The sequence below is a fragment of the Chiloscyllium punctatum genome, chromosome 45 (genome assembly GCF_047496795.1).
Source record: "Chiloscyllium punctatum isolate Juve2018m chromosome 45, sChiPun1.3, whole genome shotgun sequence".
In the NCBI taxonomy this organism is placed as follows: Eukaryota; Metazoa; Chordata; class Chondrichthyes; order Orectolobiformes; family Hemiscylliidae; genus Chiloscyllium; species Chiloscyllium punctatum.
The window spans coordinates 51,641,826-51,660,681 of record NC_092783.1 but is presented as its reverse complement, the minus strand read 5'-3'; the positions used below and the strand labels follow the sequence as shown (position 1 = coordinate 51,660,681).

General features: G+C 43.7%; 1 protein-coding gene across 4 annotated transcripts in view; it reads right to left on the bottom strand.

Annotated features, from left to right (window-relative positions):
• LOC140467420 (solute carrier family 41 member 1-like) overlaps nt 1–18,071 on the bottom strand; it is a 66,883-nt gene extending 48,812 nt beyond the window's left edge. Inside the window, exons 1-2 of one of the 4 annotated variants that reach the window (XM_072563765.1) lie at nt 18,023–18,071; nt 16,428–17,183 (exon numbers count right to left, since the gene is read on the bottom strand). In XM_072563765.1, the coding sequence (XP_072419866.1) occupies nt 16,428–16,835 (408 nt within the window). In that variant the 5' untranslated portion in view covers nt 16,836–17,183; nt 18,023–18,071. Of the gene's footprint in view, nt 1–16,427; nt 17,184–17,647; nt 17,796–17,844; nt 17,927–18,022 lie in introns of those variants that run through there. The other 3 variants (XM_072563763.1, XM_072563764.1, XM_072563766.1) reach the window with 3 other exon arrangements.
• Between the last annotated feature and the right edge of the window lie 785 nt (nt 18,072–18,856).

Genomic DNA, 18,856 nt, shown 5'->3' with positions numbered 1-18,856 from the left:
TGGTAAGAATGCGAAGTCTTGCCTCCTTCAGAATTAAAATCAGAGTTATTACAGTGCAAAAGGAGATAATTCGGTGTATTGGGGCTGCAACAGTATTATGACTCAGTGCCATCCTCCTGCCATAACCCTGAAGATTGTTTCCATTTCAATTACCGAATGCCCCCTGAATTTCTCAGTTAAGCTTCCTTTCACCACACTTCCAGACAGTGCATTCCAAACCATAATAAGTACTCTGAAAAAAAAAAGTTCTTTCTCACATCATCTTGCTTCTTTTGTTAATTCTCTTATCTCTCAGGCCTCTTGTTCTCAACCCTTTCTCAAGAGGGAACACTTTCTTTTCTTCTTAAAATTCTGAGCCTTTTGCCAAAATAATTGCTATTTCCCCAAGTAATTATCAATCACATTAAATATATTTTTACAAGGCACTGACTAGCAAGGGAGGCAAAGGTTATTGTGGGTGGAAGGGAATGTGAAGTTGAAACCACAAATGGATTAGCTATGATCTAATTGAATGACAGAGCAGACTCAAACAGTTGAATGGCCAATTATTGCTCCAAATTTCAATGTTCATAATTACTTCAATTTATTCTGTGATGGTGGTTCTGTGAGACTGCATTTCATATTTCACACACTCAAAAATGTTTTATTCCAACTTAGCTTCTGTTTTAACTTGAAATATATTTAGTTCGAATTGTATGCTCCCTTGTTTTAGATGATTTGACCAGAGAGGAGTTAAGCCCAACAGGCTCCATTCAGGAACTGCTTTAAATCTGTAAATGACTAAAATGAAAGAGTGATGAATTTATCAAGGCCACTGCCACATGTCGTGACAATAATCAGCATACAGATATTGATGGCCACAAGTTCTTTCCCAAACTTGGACAGGAAATTATATCACACTCAAAACGAACAACATGACAAACTCCATCCCCATCTCAAAATCACACAGGGCAAGAAGAGCAGGGAGCCTGGCTAATTCGTCCCATCTCAACCAAACAGGATTGAGGCCATCTGGACAAAGTTAATGACGGATCACTGGATGCAAAATGTTAATACTGCTTTCTCTCCAGAGATGCTGCCAGAGCTGCTGAGTTTCTCCAGCAATTTCTCTTTTTGTTTCATATCTTCAGCATCCGCAGTATTTGGTTTCATTTTAGTGGACAAAGGTAGAGCTAGCTTGAACTCTAGGCCTCAGTCCCATCGTGATCAGTCATTCCATGATTGTGCATTACCACCAGGTTTCTGGGATCCTTCCATACCACACACAAGTATGGTGATTGGAGTACAAGTGAGCAGGAAACTGCAGAACCCCGTCTGCAGGAATATTTCCAGGCAAGGAAGAAAATCTCAGCCTTATGATGGTAAACAGATGGATTTTAAAAAATGGTAAACTACAATGGGAAGATTAATAAACTAATGCAGCATCTGGATTGGGAAGGCAAAGCTCTTCAGGGTGTCCGTGCCCAGCTCAGATGAACTGAATGACAATACAACAGTTTTGGAAGCGGGAAAGGTTGCCCAAGGTGCAAGCCTGGAATCTGCAACTATACACCCAGTCTCATACTCAGAGCTACGTAAGCTTCTCGCAATTCTTTTCCCCCTTTCTCTGAGTCAGCAACCCACAAGCTAGAGAAGCAAAGCCACGTTGTCAGTTTTGCACGAAGCTCTCTACAGGCACGCTACAGAAGTACTGAGTACTGTCCATATCAGACAATGCAAATTTTCAGCAGCTGTCAAACCAGTACATTTAATGCCATAACAGCCTCTCCAAACTGGGAAAGTTATTGAAGCTTGACAGATGGAAACATAGAATCGGCTTAGATTTTCTTGATAGTGTTCATACACAGCAATGATTTGTCATGATAGAAATAGTGTTTATGGAATTATACACACTGAATGAGATCCCTTAGCACAACATGCCAGTTATCTGAAAGAGTATCCAATTAGTGCTAGTCCCTTGCTCTTTCTCAGTCCTGCAATGTTTGCCGTATCAAATATTTTATCCAATTGCCTTTTGAAATTATTATTGATTCTGTTCCACTGTCTAAAGTGCACACTAATCAGAACTTTCACTAATCCAAACAAAATTCTTTTGGCCCTTCCCTCAGACTCTTTTTACCAATTGCTTTTATTCTGTGCCCTCTGTATTACTAACTCTCCTGCCAGTGCAGACTAGCTTCTCCCTGGCTACTTTCTCCAAACGGGTCAATGTTTTAATGTCTGCGAAACCTTCCCTCATCATTTCCATTCTAAGATGAATAATTACACTTTCTTTCATGTATCTCATGTTCTCAGCAATATTTGTACTACCTCTTAAATCAATGATAAAATATCCTGTATTGACTTTTAATGACACAACCTATATACACTAACAACAATTTACCATTAAAAATATAAAAACTGCTGAAAAGCAGTTTGTATTCTAAGTGTTAAGCAAATTAATGTATCAGTTGTTAGCTCCTCCGATGCCACCTGATCTGCTGTGCTTTTTCCAGCACCACACTTAATCAACTGACTTCTCCAGCAGCTGCAGTCCTCATTATCGCTCCGTTGTTAACAGGACAGTAGAGGGGTAAACGTGTGAACCTGGAGATATTCAGGCAATCTGCAACTTTAAACACCATATTTAACAGATGTCATTGTTTAATTTTATTTGAGGAACAACACATTTGCTCTCTCCACAGTTAGGTGGAATTCTGACATTTTGTTTGTTGAAGAATTTGAGGATCTGCAGCTTTTTACCCCCCCCAGATGTAACACCGAAGTCAATCTCAGACTGAGATGTGCATTAGTGACAACACAGAGTCACTGAGTGAAGAAATAAAAGATTTGTCCCTATTTGTTGATCATGACGATATAGGAATGCCAAGCAAAACTAACTTATAACTAAGTTATTCCTTCAATAGGCCCTTCTGCCTACAACCTTTTAAAGTTCAAATTTCTCCATGACCCAGCACTTACCGCCTGTTCTCCAGTATTGACATGGCCTTGTACTGTGGACCTTGGCTCTGCATCTAGGCTTCTCAATAATCTATGCACTAAACAGAGCTCAGGGCACATGTTCCTGCCTCCAAAATGATGCCAGGATGAAAAACGCAGGGCTGAAAAAAGCTTACTTGCCACATTTAAAACCAATTAGTACAAAATAAAACAGCAGGCCTGGCCAATGAGCAATGCATGAAAACTTATTCACTTCATAACAAATCTTTATCACATCCATTGAGCTGGTGTGAAATTTAATTGAAGTAGAAGTGCACAAAGAGCAGCGAACCGCGCAATTAAGTAAGATTTGAAAACTGTTAGCATTAACCATCTGGGTGCCTTACTTCCACTGCATACACCTGTTCTATGCACAGTTCATCTGCAGAAATCAAAGAGATGACCAGGATACTGAGTGACTGGAGTGAAAACGTAGACATGGACTGCAGCAGGTTAAAAAAAAGCCGAGGAAAAGCATGGTAATGCCAACAATGCTTCAAGGGCTACAGTGACAACCGAAAAACAAACCAAGCGAAAACTGCAAAGCCTCAATTGCTCTTTAACTGCTATTTCAGGCCATAGCACAATCAATCGAATGAAAAAAAAAGGGCCGTGGCTTTTTTTTAACCTATTGTCTTACAACAGAAGATGTACCTGCCTCCAATGTCACTCTAGGATACCAAGGGCCAGGTAAAACCCCCTATTGGCAAAGAATGGCACAACTTATGTAGCTGTGGTGACCAATTCACCTCAAGACACAAAGGACTCAAACATTTTTAGAAATAAACTAATGCAGACAGACACGAGGGGCTGAATGGCTTACTTTTGTGCTTCAATTTCTATAGCTTAGTATAGAAAAACACTGGATGAAAAAGACTGGACTTTATGTTCTGTGGGGAGACAAGGAAGAGAACAATTCCTCAAACCCTTACATTATAGGGAAATATGCTAATCAGGATGAACTTAACAAGGTTTAGCAGACCACAGTGGAACAAAGTGGGTGAAGGCAGAGAGCCAGTTTTTAATGGGACAGTCTCACTGAAAACATTTTATCAAGGATAAGAAATGATAAAGCTGGGAATGTCAAGTACAATGCTTCCACTGGTACTTCACTGAGGACAACTGAGAGGGTGGTAAGGTGAAAACTTCTGTATCAAGGCAATTCAAACTTGTGGAAAGCATCTGATTTCAACAGTACATATAGATTTTGACAATGAGGAAAGCAATTGATACATACAATAATGCCATGCAGTTTTACTGGTTCCAGACTGCTGCTGCAGATAGCAGTGGGACAGCAATTTGTGCTCACAAATCCAGAATGTCACAAGTGCAATAGATTAGGAACAGAGTAGTGAATAAACCCAGTAACAATATTGGAGCAGCAATCAAAAATTGAACCTCATCTCTTTTTGAGCAACAGGCTTGGCCATATTTCTACAGCTCAGAGATATAACTATTTAGTTTAACTGAACAAACCATCAGTGTCCTTCCTAACCATGTGCTGTAATTGAGGGGTGGAAGAGGAAAGGGAGAAAGGGAAAGATGAAGGCACAGGGCAAAAATACCATAATTCTGTGAATGAAACTGTTATATCTATCATAATTTGATGTGACAACTATCCTGAAATCTTAGGCACTCTGGAGGCAGAACTTGATTTGAAAACTAAACCTCCATTCTTTGTAGTGGCAAGATATTCTCAGTGTTGACAGAGCAAAGAGCTGCAAAACGCATGATTAGCTTGGGCATGAAAAGGGATATGGTAACCAGACAGGCAAGTGTGATTAAGATTACTTGCTGCTCATAAACAGACAGGCTGAGCAGAATGGTACATGCCTGAACCGTAACTTTCCTCTCTCGACTGGTTCACAGCTGAACCACAGGAAGTACAGAAACTGTGCACTGCTGCAATGTGGTTTGTGTGATCTCAAAAACACTTCAAAACAATAGCATTGGTGACTATTTTCTCCTTCAATCAATGTCACTAAACTGGAATGCTTGGGAACTGTTGTATTATGGTTTGAGGGGCCTTGTTTTCTCTGTTGCATTTCTTACGCTCTAACAGTCTCTACATTGCAGCAGTGCTTCATTTGTTGCAAAGTATTCCAAGACATCCTGAAATCATGAAAGCTGATCCATGACTGCAATTTTGGTTGCAATTTTCAATTTTCTGACTGAACTGATAATCACTGGAGGCAAACTGATAGAATACAGATTTAAAAATAAACTACAGTACAATCTTGTCACGTGCACAATAAGGACTGACTAAAGCCTATTTGTGACTGTAGACACACAGCAGTTTATTAGCTATGACAGGTGGTCATTAGAGAACTACAAACAAATAAAATGTCCTGTTAGATTTCCATTTTTAGCAAATAGCTTTGGGTACTCAGTGAGATGTCCGAGAGCTACATTTAAGAATCCAAATTGTGTGGGACTTAAAATTTTCATCACTATAGGATCTGCTCATTTCAAGGGGGAATGCATGTAATTTTCTGGATGGAGTGGGAACAGATACATGTCGACGGTTAAAGTGGGGCAAATGGATTACCAAAGATGCAAACATATTTGGAAACATTCAGTGTTTACGGTTGTGGGGTTATTAGTGCTTCCTGAGTATATGAATTTTAAAAAATTTTCCTGAAACCTTAACAGAGCTATAGATTCACTGGGGCAACATTAACTGGGTAGTTCCACTCGAAACAGCTGCTCTCTTTTCCTGAGCTGACCATGAGACACAGGGTGTGGGGTATTCAGTACAGCATTAACTTGTGCTACAATATGTGACAGTCAGAGTTAAACTGCATGGAAACAGACCCGTTGGTCCAACTTGTGGACCCAAACTAGACATCCCAATCTAGTCCCATTTGCCAGTATTTGGCGCATATCCCGCTAAACCCTTCCTATTCATATACCCATCCAGATGCTTTTTAAATGTTGCCGTTTGTACCAGCCTCCACCACTTCTTTGACAATTTGTTCTTTACACGCATCACCATCTGCATGAAAAGGTTACCCCTCAGTTCCTTTCTAAAATCTTTCCCCTCTCACCTTAAACCTACGCCATCTAGTTTTGGACTCCGCCAGGGAAAAGACCTTATCTACTTACCTATGAGTTTATAAATCTCTATAACATCAACCCTCAGCCTCCGATGCTGCAGTGAAAGTAGCCCCAGCCTATTCAGTCTCCCCTTATAGCTTAAACCCTCCGACCCTCGAGCATTTCACAAAGGAATCAGATTCCTCAACTAGATTCAATTGGATGTGGAATTATTTCTGCTCTTACCATGCTCCTTGTGAGGAGTCAGATTTCAAGACTCTGGCACAGTGGCTCAGTGGTTAGCACTGCTGCCTCACAGCGTCAGGGACCTAGGCTCGATTCCAGCCTCGGACGACTGTCTATGTGGAGTTTGCCCATTCTCCCTGTGTCTGCGTGAGTTTCCTCTGGGTGCTCCGGTTTCCTCCCACAGTCCAAAGATGTGCAGGTCAGGTGAACTGACCATGCTAAATTGCCCATAACATTAGGTGCTTTAATCAGATGGAAATGGGTCTGGGTGGGTTACTCTTTGAAGGGTCGGTGTGGACTCGTTGGGCCGAAGGGCCTATTTCCACACTGTGGGGAAACTAATCTAATCTAATCAAAATAAACTGTAGGGAAGGGGATAAATGAGTTGGAGAGGTCGCTGTAGGAGGCAATTTTTTTTTGGCATTCAAGGAGCAACTTTAAATCCTCATTATTTTGGATCACTGTTGCTTTAAAAAGGCTAAGATACTCAACACAAATACACAGTAACAGGTAAAGGTAACACATGCATCTGAAAACAGCTGTTCAGATTTACAGGCTCAAGCTGTTCAGCATTCAAGTCCCAAACCAGATGGTTAAATGGCCGAACTAACACTCAAACTGTACGTTTCAGGTTGGATGGGTAGCATTAGACCAGTTTTTCATCCTTTTGTGTGAGAACTAACATTTCATCGTGCATAAATGGGCAAATCAGAAATGCAGTCAAGGTACAATTCAGACTGTACTCTCTCGAATTGGAAGCACTGATGTAAAAAAATGATACTAAGGAGGCACAATCAGAACCCTTGCATTAAATCTCACTAGTATTTTTGCCATAAGTAATTCCTGGAATGAATTTTGTTGGAAAATCTGGGTAGTGGGTAAGGACAGGACAATGTTTACTGCCATATCCAAATACAATTCACTATCCAAACTCACTACCAACTGCAACTCTGTAATATATCAACAACATTTCAGAGCAAGTGAAAACGAAGCCCAGCTCGACCTCTAGAAACACACGGAAAACTGCAGGAGGATTCATTTAGCAAGTCATTCCTGTAGACACTGAATAAAGCACCTATGTTTTGAGCAAGATCCTCATTTATTGTCAACAACTGTGTATCAGACAGAAGGTCACTGAGGATCCTTTTTACAAGATGCAGGATTATAATTTCACTTATGTAAAGGCGATAGAGAGAGAGAGAGAGAGAGAGAGAGAGAGAGAGAGAGAGAGAGAGAGAGAGAGGTAAAGGCGATAGAGAGAGAGAGAGAGAGAGAGAGAGAGAGAGAGAGAGAGAGAGAGAGAGAGAGAGAGAGAGAGAGAGAGAGAGAGAGAGAGAGAGAGAGAGAGAGAGAGAGAGAGAGGGAGGGAGGGAGAGAGAGAGAGGTTATTATAGAATCCCAACAGAGTATACAGAAGCCATTTTGCCCATCAATCTGCACTGATCCGCCAAAGAGCAGCACAGTACAACAAACTTTTATCCACCCACCTCCCTAACCAGCGCTCCTCAAACATTCCAGAAGATTCCCCTGGCCTCGGAAATGCCATTAGCCATGCGGCTGACGCAGCGACCACCCACACGCTGAGTGATGATGTCACTTCCGCCCACATCATGGCCACTCCCACAGCCACTTCCGGCCCTCACATCATCGCTGATGCCACACGCTCAGTGACTTCCCCTACTGCCATGATTACCACCACTTCGGCCTCCACCAGCGCCACTCACCTGCATTCTGCTGACACGTCCCCCACAGGCCCCACTGTCACTATCCCCACCCCCCAGAACCCCGAGGGGAACATTACCCCAGCTCATGTCTCCACCCCCATTCCCCCCACCATCACACCCACTCCAGGTACTGGCTCCGACCCCACTCCCAGCTCCACACCCACACCAGATCCCAGCTCCAGGCCCTGCCGAGATTTCACCATCCCTCCAGACCTCCCACTCACTGAGGACGAACGATCAGTCCTCAGCAAAGGACTCACCTTCATCCCCCTCCGTCCATGCATCAATGAATTTAATACACGACATGACATCGAACAATTCTTCCGTCGCCTCCGCCTCAGAGCTTACTTTCACAATCAGGATTCCCGCCCACCTTCCGAGGACCCCTTCGCCCACCTCCAACACACTGCATCCACCTGGACACCCCGCGCTGGCCTATTACCTGCCCTCGACCTCTTCATTTCCAACTGCCACTGGGACATTAACCGCCTCAACCTGTCGTCCCCCCTCCCCCACTCCAACCTCTCACCCTCACAACGTGCAGCCCTCCAATCCCTCTGCTCCAATCCCAACCTCACCATCAAGCCAGCGGATAAAGGGGACGCAGTGGTAGTCTGGCGCACTGACCTCTACACCGCTGAAGCCAAACGCCAACTCGAGGACACCTCTTCCTACTGCTCCCTCGACCATGACCCCACCCCCCATCTCCAAACCATCATCTCCCAGACCATACAGAACCTCATCACCTCAGGAGATCTCCCACCCACAGCTTCCAACCCAATAGTCCGGGAACCCCGCACTGCCCGGTTCTACCTCCTTCCCAAGATCCACAAGCCTGACCACCCTGGCCGACCCATTGTCTCAGCATGCTCCTGCCCCACTGAACTCATCTCTACCCACCTCAACATTGTCCTATCCCCCCCTAGTCCAGGAACTCCCCACATACGTTCGAGACACCACCCACGCCCTTCACCTCCTCCAAGACTTCCGTTTCCCTGCCCCCCAATGCCTTATCTTCACCATGGATATCCAATCCCTCTACACCTCCATTCGCCATGACCAGGGCATCCAAGCCCTCCGTTTTTTCCTCTCCAGACGTCCCCAACAGTACCCTTCCACCGACACTCTCATTCGTTTGGCCAAACTGGTCCTCACCCTTAACAATTTCTCCTTTGAATCCTCCCACTTTCTCCAGACCAAAGGCGTAGCCATGGGCACACATATGGGCCCCAGCTATGCCTGTCTCTTTGTTGGCTACGGAGAGCAGTTGATCTTCCGTAATTACACCGGCACCACTCCCCACCTCTTCCTCCACTACACTGATGACTGCATTGGCGCCACCTCATGCTCCCGCGAGGAGGTTGAGCAATTCATCAACTTCACCAACACATTCCACCCTGACCTTAAATTTACCTGGACTATCTCTGACACTTCGCTCCCCTTCCTGGACCTCTCCATCTCCATTAGTGACGACCGACTTGACACTGACATTTTTTACAAACCCACTGGCTCCCATAGCTACCTGGATTACACCTCTTCCCACCCTATCTCTTGCAAAAATGCCATCCCGTATTCCCAATTTCTCCGCCTCCACCGTATCTGCTCCCAGGAGGACCAGTTCCACCATAGTACACACCAGATGGCCTCCTTCTTTAGAGACCGCAATTTCCCTTCCCACATGGTTAAAGATGCCCTCCAACGCATCTCGTCCACATTCCGCACCTCCGCCCTCAGACCCCACCCCTCCAACCGTAACAAGGACAGAACGCCCCTGGTGCTCACCTTCCACCCTACAAACCTTCGCATCAACCAAATCATCCACCGACATTTCCGCCACCTCCAAAAAGACCCCACCACCAGGGATATATTTCCCTCCCCACCCCTTTCCGCCTGCCGCAAAGACCGTTCCCTCCGTGACTACCTGGTCAGGTCCACACCCCTCCTACGACCCACCCTCCCATTCTGGCACTTTCCCCTGCCACCGCAGGAACTGTAAAACCTGCGCCCTCACCTCCTCCCTCACATCTATCCAAGGCCCTAAAGGAGCCTTCCACATCCATCAAAGTTTCACCTGCACATCCACCAATATCATTTATTGTATCCGTTGCTCCCGATGTGGCCTCCTCTACATTGGGGAGACTGGGCGCCTCCTAGCAGAGCGCTTTAGGGAACATCTCCGAGACACCCGCACCAATCAACCAAACCGCCCCGTGGCCCAACATTTCAACTCCCCCTCCCACTCTGCCGAGGACATGGAGGTCCTGGGCCTCCTTCACCGCCACTCCCTCACCACCAGACGCCTGGAGGAAGAACGCCTCATCTTCCGCCTCAGAACACTTCAACCCCAGGGCATCAATGTGGACTTCAACAGCTTCCTCATTTCCTCTTCCCCCACCTCATCCTAGTTTCAAACTTGCAGCTCAGTTACTGTCTCCTTGACTTGTCCGACCTGCCTATCTTCTTTTCCACCTATCCACTCCACCCTCTCCTCCTTGACCTATCACCTTCATCTCCTCCCCCACTCACCCATTGTACTCTATGCTACTCTCTCCCCACCCCCACCCTCCTCTAGCTTATCTCTCCATGCTTCAGGCTCACTGCCTTTATTCCTGATGAAGGGCTTTTGCCCGAAACGTCGATTTCGCTGCTCAATTGGACGCTGCCTGAACTGCTGTGCTCTTCCAGCACCACTAATCCAGTATTTGGTTTTCAGCATCTGCAGTCATTGTTTTCACCTCGACCCAGGTCCACCCACTTTATCACTGTAACCCACATTTACCATTCTTAATCCACCCAGCTTGTAAATCCCTCAAAACTACGGGACAATTTAGCTTGGCTAATCCACTTAACCTGCATATTTTTAACTGTGGAAGAAAACTAGAGTACCCTTTAGAAACCCACGCAGAATCCAGTTAAATGTGCAAACTCCACAGAGCCAGTTGCCTGAGGTTAGAATCGAACCCAGGTTCCTAACGCTGAGAGGCAGCAGGGCTAACCACTGTGCCATGTCACCCAATGGTTGAGGTACAGCACTGGGATCTTTACAAGGAGAACCAGGTTTCAGGTTAGTTCAACAAGAAGCTGTGACAAACAAAAAGAGCATTCATTGTTCCTCAAGCTGTCTGTTCAGGGGAGTTGTTTAGATGCAAAAAAAAAATGTGCAACTCAGAATGTCAGTCAGACAAAGGTAAACTTTTAAAACGTCTTATTTTTCACCTTGATCTGTCCATAGTTCATATCCTACATAATGCTGAAAACCCTGAACAGAATCACTTTCTGATTTGCCTTATCCTAACGAAAGATACACCAGCTTTTTCCCACGTGGTCACACCTCTAAATAACATCTATACTTGCTCCATTGTCTTCAACATTCCTCAAGGCAGGACATTTAACACCAAATGCAAGATTCTAATTGAGACCCAATCATTTATTTTGCACAGCTAACTCTTTCCCATTTTGCTGAAAGACAAAATGCAGCTAATCTCCAGTGGTGTTACCTGGATGTTGAGAACCATCACCACGTGATGTGTTCTCACCACTTGTACTTTTTTTGGAGTGGGGTGGGGCGGGGCAGGGGGTGGCAGAGAAAGAGCAGGTAGGTGCAATCCATAGCCAGAATTTTGAGAAGCTGCGCAAACAACAAGTCATATAAAATAATTGATGTTTCGGGCAAAAGCCTTTCATCAGATTCTGGCATTCCTGATGAAGGGCTCTTGTCCGAAATGTCATTTCTCTGCTGCTCGAATGCTGCCTGACCTGTTGCTCTTTTCCAGCACCACACTCTTGACTCTGATCTCCAGCATCTGCAGTTCTCACTTTCGCCTAGTAGTACAAAATAGGCAACCTCCAAACGTGAGCAGCTTGATTATAATTTGTAATCAATATGGAGGCTTTTTCTTACTCGTTGCACAGCTCCAAGCTTGGGATTGCTGCAATGGCAAGATTAGTGTGAAATTCATTGATTTGAGTATTGAACTCATCGTTAACATTTATTAATAAAATATGATTGAAATATAACTTGAAACAGTCCTCCCTAAGATACTGCCAGACCTGCTGACAGCAATTTCCGCTAATGCTGCATTATTTGCTCGCAACTTTGACAGATTATTTTAAAATTAACAGATGATAGCACATGCATTAGTTTTAAGGTGTAACTTTCTGGCCCCTTATTTCTATACAACCATTCTGCTGAAGCCAAGGTTCTAAGATCAACACAGACCAGAACACTACATCTGGGTGCACATCTATTTATAGGTTGTAAGTATTTGGGAATATCAAATCAGCACTAATCTCAAATCATGCTACATTTCTCCCAAAGGTGAACATAGGCAAAAAAACATTATTTTCAGGCAGTGTACTTGACTCTATAACTGCCCTCTGGAATGACCTAACAGGCCACCCAGTCCAGAGGCAATTAGGAATGAGCAACAAATGCTGACCTTGCCAGCAATGCCCACAGCCCATGCAAGAATAAAGAATATTGTTTTCCTTCAGACACAAAGTGACTAAGGAACCTCTTTAGCTTATTTAGAAATGGCAACAGGCAGAGGACATGCCAAGCAAACACAGAAGTTGTTTGTTCATGTTATCAAGATCATGATGTTTACACTATTTGTAGTATCTCATCTGCCACTCTATTCTTTTGTTACCTCTACACTTGACTATTCCAATGTATTCCTGGCCAGTCTTTGACATTTCACTCTCTGTAAACTTGATATTGGCCAAAACTCTGCTGCTCAGGTCCCAGCCTGTAACAAGTCCTGCACAAACCCTCAGGTTCTTGTGGACCTATGCAGGCCCATCTTTGAAGCATACCAAGTTTAAAATTCACATCCAAGTCTTCAAATCTCTTCACGGTTTTACTCCATCCCTTCTCCATTACCAGTTCGTATCCCTCGACCCTCCTTTTAACTCTGGAGCATCCAATTTTAATTGCTCTATCACTGGTATGACTCTGCTATCAGACATAAAGACTACCAACTCGTAAGTAATACTTCAAACATCTCCATTGTTGTTTTTATTCCTTTAAGGCATTTCTTACATTTTTTTGATCAAGTTTTGGATTCTTCCCTAATATCTGCACGTAAATCCATACAAACTAAGAGCAGAAGTAGTTCATTTGGCCCCTCGAGATTAGTCCACCATACGGTTATGACTTATCTGGTGTTCTGAATAGCATATTTCCAAGCCATTCCTAATGCCCTTTTATAAATCAGTTTATATAATAAAAATCTATCTACCTTCGATGACCCTACTTCTAGCATCTGAGGCAGAAACTTCAAACTCTCACAACTCTCCGAAAAAATATTATCCTCATCTCTGTATTAAAAGCATGTTCTTTAAATTTTAAGTGTCCCCTAGTTTTGGATTCACTCACATCAAGAAACAATTTCTATATCCACATTGTCAAGCCTATTCAGAATCTTATATACTTCAATCAAGTCACCTGTCACTCTTCTAAATCCCAATGTAAGCATAGAGTCAGAGATTCTGGGTTAGTGGTGCTGGAAGAGCACAGCAGTTCAGGCAGCATTCAAGGAGCAGTGCTCCTTGGATGCTGCCTGAACTGCTGTGCTCTTTCAGCACCACTAACCCAGAATCTGGTTTCCAGCATCTACAGTCTTTTTTTTAAACACAGAATCAGAGATGTACAGCACAGGAACAGACCCTTCGGTCCAACTCGTCCACGCCGACCAGATATCCCAAATTAATCTAGTCCCATTTGCCAGCACTTGACCCATATCCCTCTAAACCCTTCTTATTCATATACCCATCCAGATGCCTTTTAAAATGTTGCAATTGTACCAGCCTACACCACTTCCTCTGGCAGCTCATTCCACACATGTCCAACCTTTCCTCGCAATACCTTTACATTTGAAGTACCAATCCTGGCAACCTATTCTGAATCACCCATAATGTACTTACAGTCTTCTTTAGTAAGGAGACCAAAATCTCTCAGTATTCGAGATGTAGTTTCAACAATGTTCTATAAAATTATAGCATAAAATCCTTTATGTTCAATTCCTGTCACGATAAAGGAAAATATTCTACTAACCCGTAACACTGCCACTTCCCCCCCAACAATGCTCCTTTCAAATAGTTTGACATGTTTTATTCCATTAAAACTCAGAATATAAAGTCAAATCATCATGGTTAGAGATGATAATGCACTGCCTTCCTGGCTCTAAACCACAATAACTATTTCCCTCTAATTTCATATGGTAACATAGTAACTTGCCATTTTTAAAGTTGATTCACAATCACCCCTAAGTGGAGCCGTTCTTGACAAGGCATGCTCCATGGTGCTGTAAACTGCAAATTGTGCCAAACCAAAAAGGTGTGAAACCCTTCAGTTGCAGAATTAAGACACCCTGGTGCAAAGTGTCACTTAAAAAACAGCACTCAACTCAAATGACCATTTATCTGTATTATTAATCAAACATCCAATTGACTAAATGCCAGCAAATTAAATGGTGGGTAAAAAGCAACAATGAAAAAAGAATGCCAACTCCCCTCAGTGAATTCACAAATTCTGCTCTGGAACATGCAAATTATCATTCTTGGAGGTGCTGTTTAGCTTTGCTGCAAGTTTTCAGAAGGAGGTTGGGAGGTAATTCTGCAACCTGACGGCACCTTTGATTCTACCTGCCGAAGATATTTGGTTTGATAATTTTGTGGGTTCAAGATCTAGAGTGGTATTTTCATCCGCTACGTAGAAAAGAGACCAAGGGGCAACTTTTTCACGCAGAGGGTGGTACAGGTATGGAATGAGCTGCCAGAGGAAGTAGTGGAGGCTGGTACAATTGCAACATTTAAAAGGCATTTGGAGGGGTATATGAATAGGAAGGGTTTGGAGGGATGTGGGCCGGATGCTGGCAGGTGGGACTGGCTTGGGTTGGGATGTCTGGTCGGCATGGATGGGTTGGACCGAGGGGTCTGTTTCCATGCTGTAGATCTCTATGACTCTATGACCTGGTAACACAGTACGGATGCCATTGTTAAATGATGCCTGCATTGCACTTTCTCCACCAGGGAATCTATTCAGCACAAAATGCTAATACTCAATTTTCAATGTTTCAACATAACCTCTTCCCACACCACAAAAAAAAAGAACAATCTGTACTCGAATTAAAGGAATTAAACTTAAACTGCACACCCACACTATTATTCTAAAGACAGCACTAGTTGTAAATTAACTGAGAATAATTACACCAACACTGATTAATACAAAATTGGATTTTAAAAGACAAACAATGTATCCCATAAAATCCACTACAAGAATGGACTTAATGTTATTCCTCACATTGTTTTGGAACTGAACGAAGCAGTATAATGAAATGGCAACACTTCCAAAGCAAATATCAAAATATTGAATGGACAATTTTAACAAATAATTTTTTCCCATCACAAAGAGGTAAAAACTTGCCAGTCAACTTCACCTTCCTCACAAAGAGTTTCTCACCTTTTTGGATTGGCACAATTTGCAGCGCACAGCGCCATGGTGCAAGCCTGGTCAAGAATTGCTTCACTTTGGGGTGATTCTGATTCAGCTTTAAAATCAGCAAATTAATACGTTACCATATGAAATTAGAGGGAAATAGTTATTGTGGTTCAGAGCCTGGAAGGCAGTGGGAAAGACCATGCATTATCGTTTCTAACTATGATGACTTCACTTTACATTCCACCTTTAATATCTCACAAAGTTATAAATCACAGAACACCAGGTTATAGTCTAACAGGTTTAATTGCAAGCGTGAGCTTTCGGAGCGCTGCTCCACCTGATGGAGTGGAGTTCCGAAAGCCAGGACTACAACCTGGTGTTTTGTGATTTTTAACTTTGTACACCCCAGTCCAACACCAGCACCTCCACATCATTAATACTTCACAGTTAATACTGAATATAACAAAAAGTTTACATTCTATTTGAATATAGCAGCAAGTACCAAAGCATACGAAGCAATTTTTTTCCTCCCGCCAAGGGGCTTCCACATTCCGCTAGTAAATTTGGAGCAATTTTTACACATGCCAATGTACATTCTATTGAATGCAATTTTAGCAAGAAACAGTTTCAAAACTATACAATAATTCCATGGGAAATGAAAGGCAGAATTTAAAGAAAGAATGAATATTCTATTCACTGATAAATGTAATTGGCACTGCAGTGCTTCCAAATTCACAAAATGATAGGGTCTGAGTCCACTGCCACGATTTCAAATTAAACAGTCAGTTCCTGTGGAGGTTTTTTGTAAAAGATTTTACTTTCACTTTTGGGGAAAGGGAGCAGAGAGATGAATGAAAAGGTATCCTGCTCCTTTCATCCATTTCCCCAGGGGCTGCTTCAGAATTTGATTGGTGACCCAGCTTCTCGACCTGCAATTGTCAGTCTGGGGAGATTGGTGCCACAATGGCAGAACCATACAAATACAATGCACACACACTTACCTGTACAATATCCAAGACCATTCCAGCTGCCACTGTCCCAAAGCCTGCCAGCAGGAAAGGGAACACAACCTGCAGTCCTATAGAGAAAGAAGTCTCTTTAAGGTTATCATGACCCCGAGTTGGGTCAGTGCTGATATCATCGCTGTCAATACTCTGGCTGCCATTCTCCAGAAGGGCATCTTCTTCCCTTAAACCTTTGGCATTGGCACGAGAGTCTCTCACTACAGTCTCTACCCTTTCACCCTGTTCTCTCTCTTCTGTTAAATAGTCTGAGGTTTCCACCAGTTCCTTGGAGGAATTAGGAGTTACAGAAATGGAAAATTCATCAGGGCTGCCAACGACCGGATAGGCATTTCCATTGGCATGGTAAAGGGGGCCCAGCTCTTTCTGTTCCACAGAGTTAGACATAGCGAATTCACAGTCTTCCAGATATCATAACGTTTCACCTTGTTTTCTGGTTTCAAATATTAACAAGTTTATAAAATGTTTGTTCTCCTCCCCCACTTAAAATAATAACGGCAGGCTCTGTAGGTTTTGTTTGCAAAACGGAAGATTTAGGTTATAAAAGATCCTTTTCAGCTTGTAGTTCCACAATGAAATTGGCAAATCTGCATTTCCTCCAGAAGCAGCTTCATGATGAAAATGTACCTTTTCAACACGTGGCAAAAAAAATCTCCCAGTGCAACAACGTGACACTGACGGACTTTTTTTTATTCCCCAGGGGTCAGCCCGACGTGAGAAATCGGTACAATCTCTCTGTGAACAGAAGGAAAAAGATACATTAAAATCTAACCCTGAATAACATCTTTGGGGAAAGGAGGGAGCGAACTTGACAAGCTGCATTCTGTTAGGAACCAGCCGAACACACTCAACGGGAGTCAGCCAGGAAATAAAAACCGGCAGCCAACATTTGGAAATTTATCTTTCGCCCACTCCAATAATAAATAAGCTAAACTGGGACAAACAAAAAGAAATTCCTCTGACAAAACCCTGGGGTAGAAATAAAACAGAAAGCAAAATCGACTTGCAGTTCCAGTCATTACTGAGCGTTACCTGAACTGTCAGTCAAAAACAAAATTTCCTCTGACTCAGATTTCGAGTCAAACGTTCTCTACCTCCCAGTTATCAAACAGTCTGTAAAGTACCCTCCTTTGGTCTCCAAAAGTATCTCCTTTTTATTAGGGGAAAAAAAGGAGGTACAAACTGTGGCCTCACTTTACCCTGTCAGTTGCCTGGCTGGAATGAAGCCTCCCGCAGTCTCCTGTCCCTGTGTCTCTCACCGTCTCTTGCTCCTTCCTTTTGGGTTTTTCTCCGCTGGCACTCCCCTTCTCCCCACCCACACACACATATATAGTGGGGGGAGTCGAGAGTGACACATTGAGACACCTCGTTCCCTTTCTGCGGGTTAAAGTGTTACCTGCTGGAGGATGTGAGGCGTTGACGACCATCACTCATTAACCGGCAGTTGAACGAGCCGCTGTGTAACAGGGCCTTTGCCCTCCACTCCCCCTATATCTACCCCTCCCCCCTATCCTTCTTCTTTTTCCTCCTCCTCCTCCTCGCTTCCCCTCCCCGTTCGGCGCCAGGCTACGAACCTCCAGCGACTTCCATCAGCACGACCCCGCACAGGCGCACGGCGGGGAGGCGGTGCCGGTCACCTGTCACCAACGACATCACTGCTCACCAATCGAAACGTCCGCCACCTTGATGGGCAGGCCATAAACCAATCAGAGCTGCGGGCTATGTGGAAGGAACCGCCCCCACCCGAACGTCACAGAGAGATTGGAACTCCATGTACTGTATCTAAGAATGTAGCAAATTGAGAAAAGTTTGTGTTCCTGACTCAGACCCGGTAGGAATTGGACAGTAGAAGATTAGGATTCAGTAACTATTTAGGATTTACCATTAATATGCAGGCAGATTGCCAACTCAAGTTGAATTGTATATTTTTTCGTTATTTTTCTTTACAGGACCACATGCGCAGTGAATAATAGGCTTCTGGATGGGTATATGAATAGGAAGGGATATGGGCCAAGTGCTGGCAAATGGGACTAGATTAATTTAGGGTATTTAGTTGGCATGGACAAGTTAAACCAAAGGGTCTGTTTCCGTGCTCTCTGACATGGGTGGCAAACTGAGCTGTGTGACAGAGTCTGGATGAGTCTGGTTTGTATCTGGAGCACAGAAAATGTAATAATATCATTGGAGTTGAGGGCTCTTCCAAAAGTAGAGACACAGAGTGCACAAAACACACTACTTGGGCCTCTTGTAGCATTGTGGTAGTATGCTTACCTCTGGGGAAGGAGGCCTAGGTTCAAGTCCCACCTGCTCCAGAGGTATGTAATAATATTTCTGACTGATTGATTTGGAAAATCTCTATATACAGGGTAAATCTCTGCATGCAAGTCATTACTGAGTACAGGAGTTGG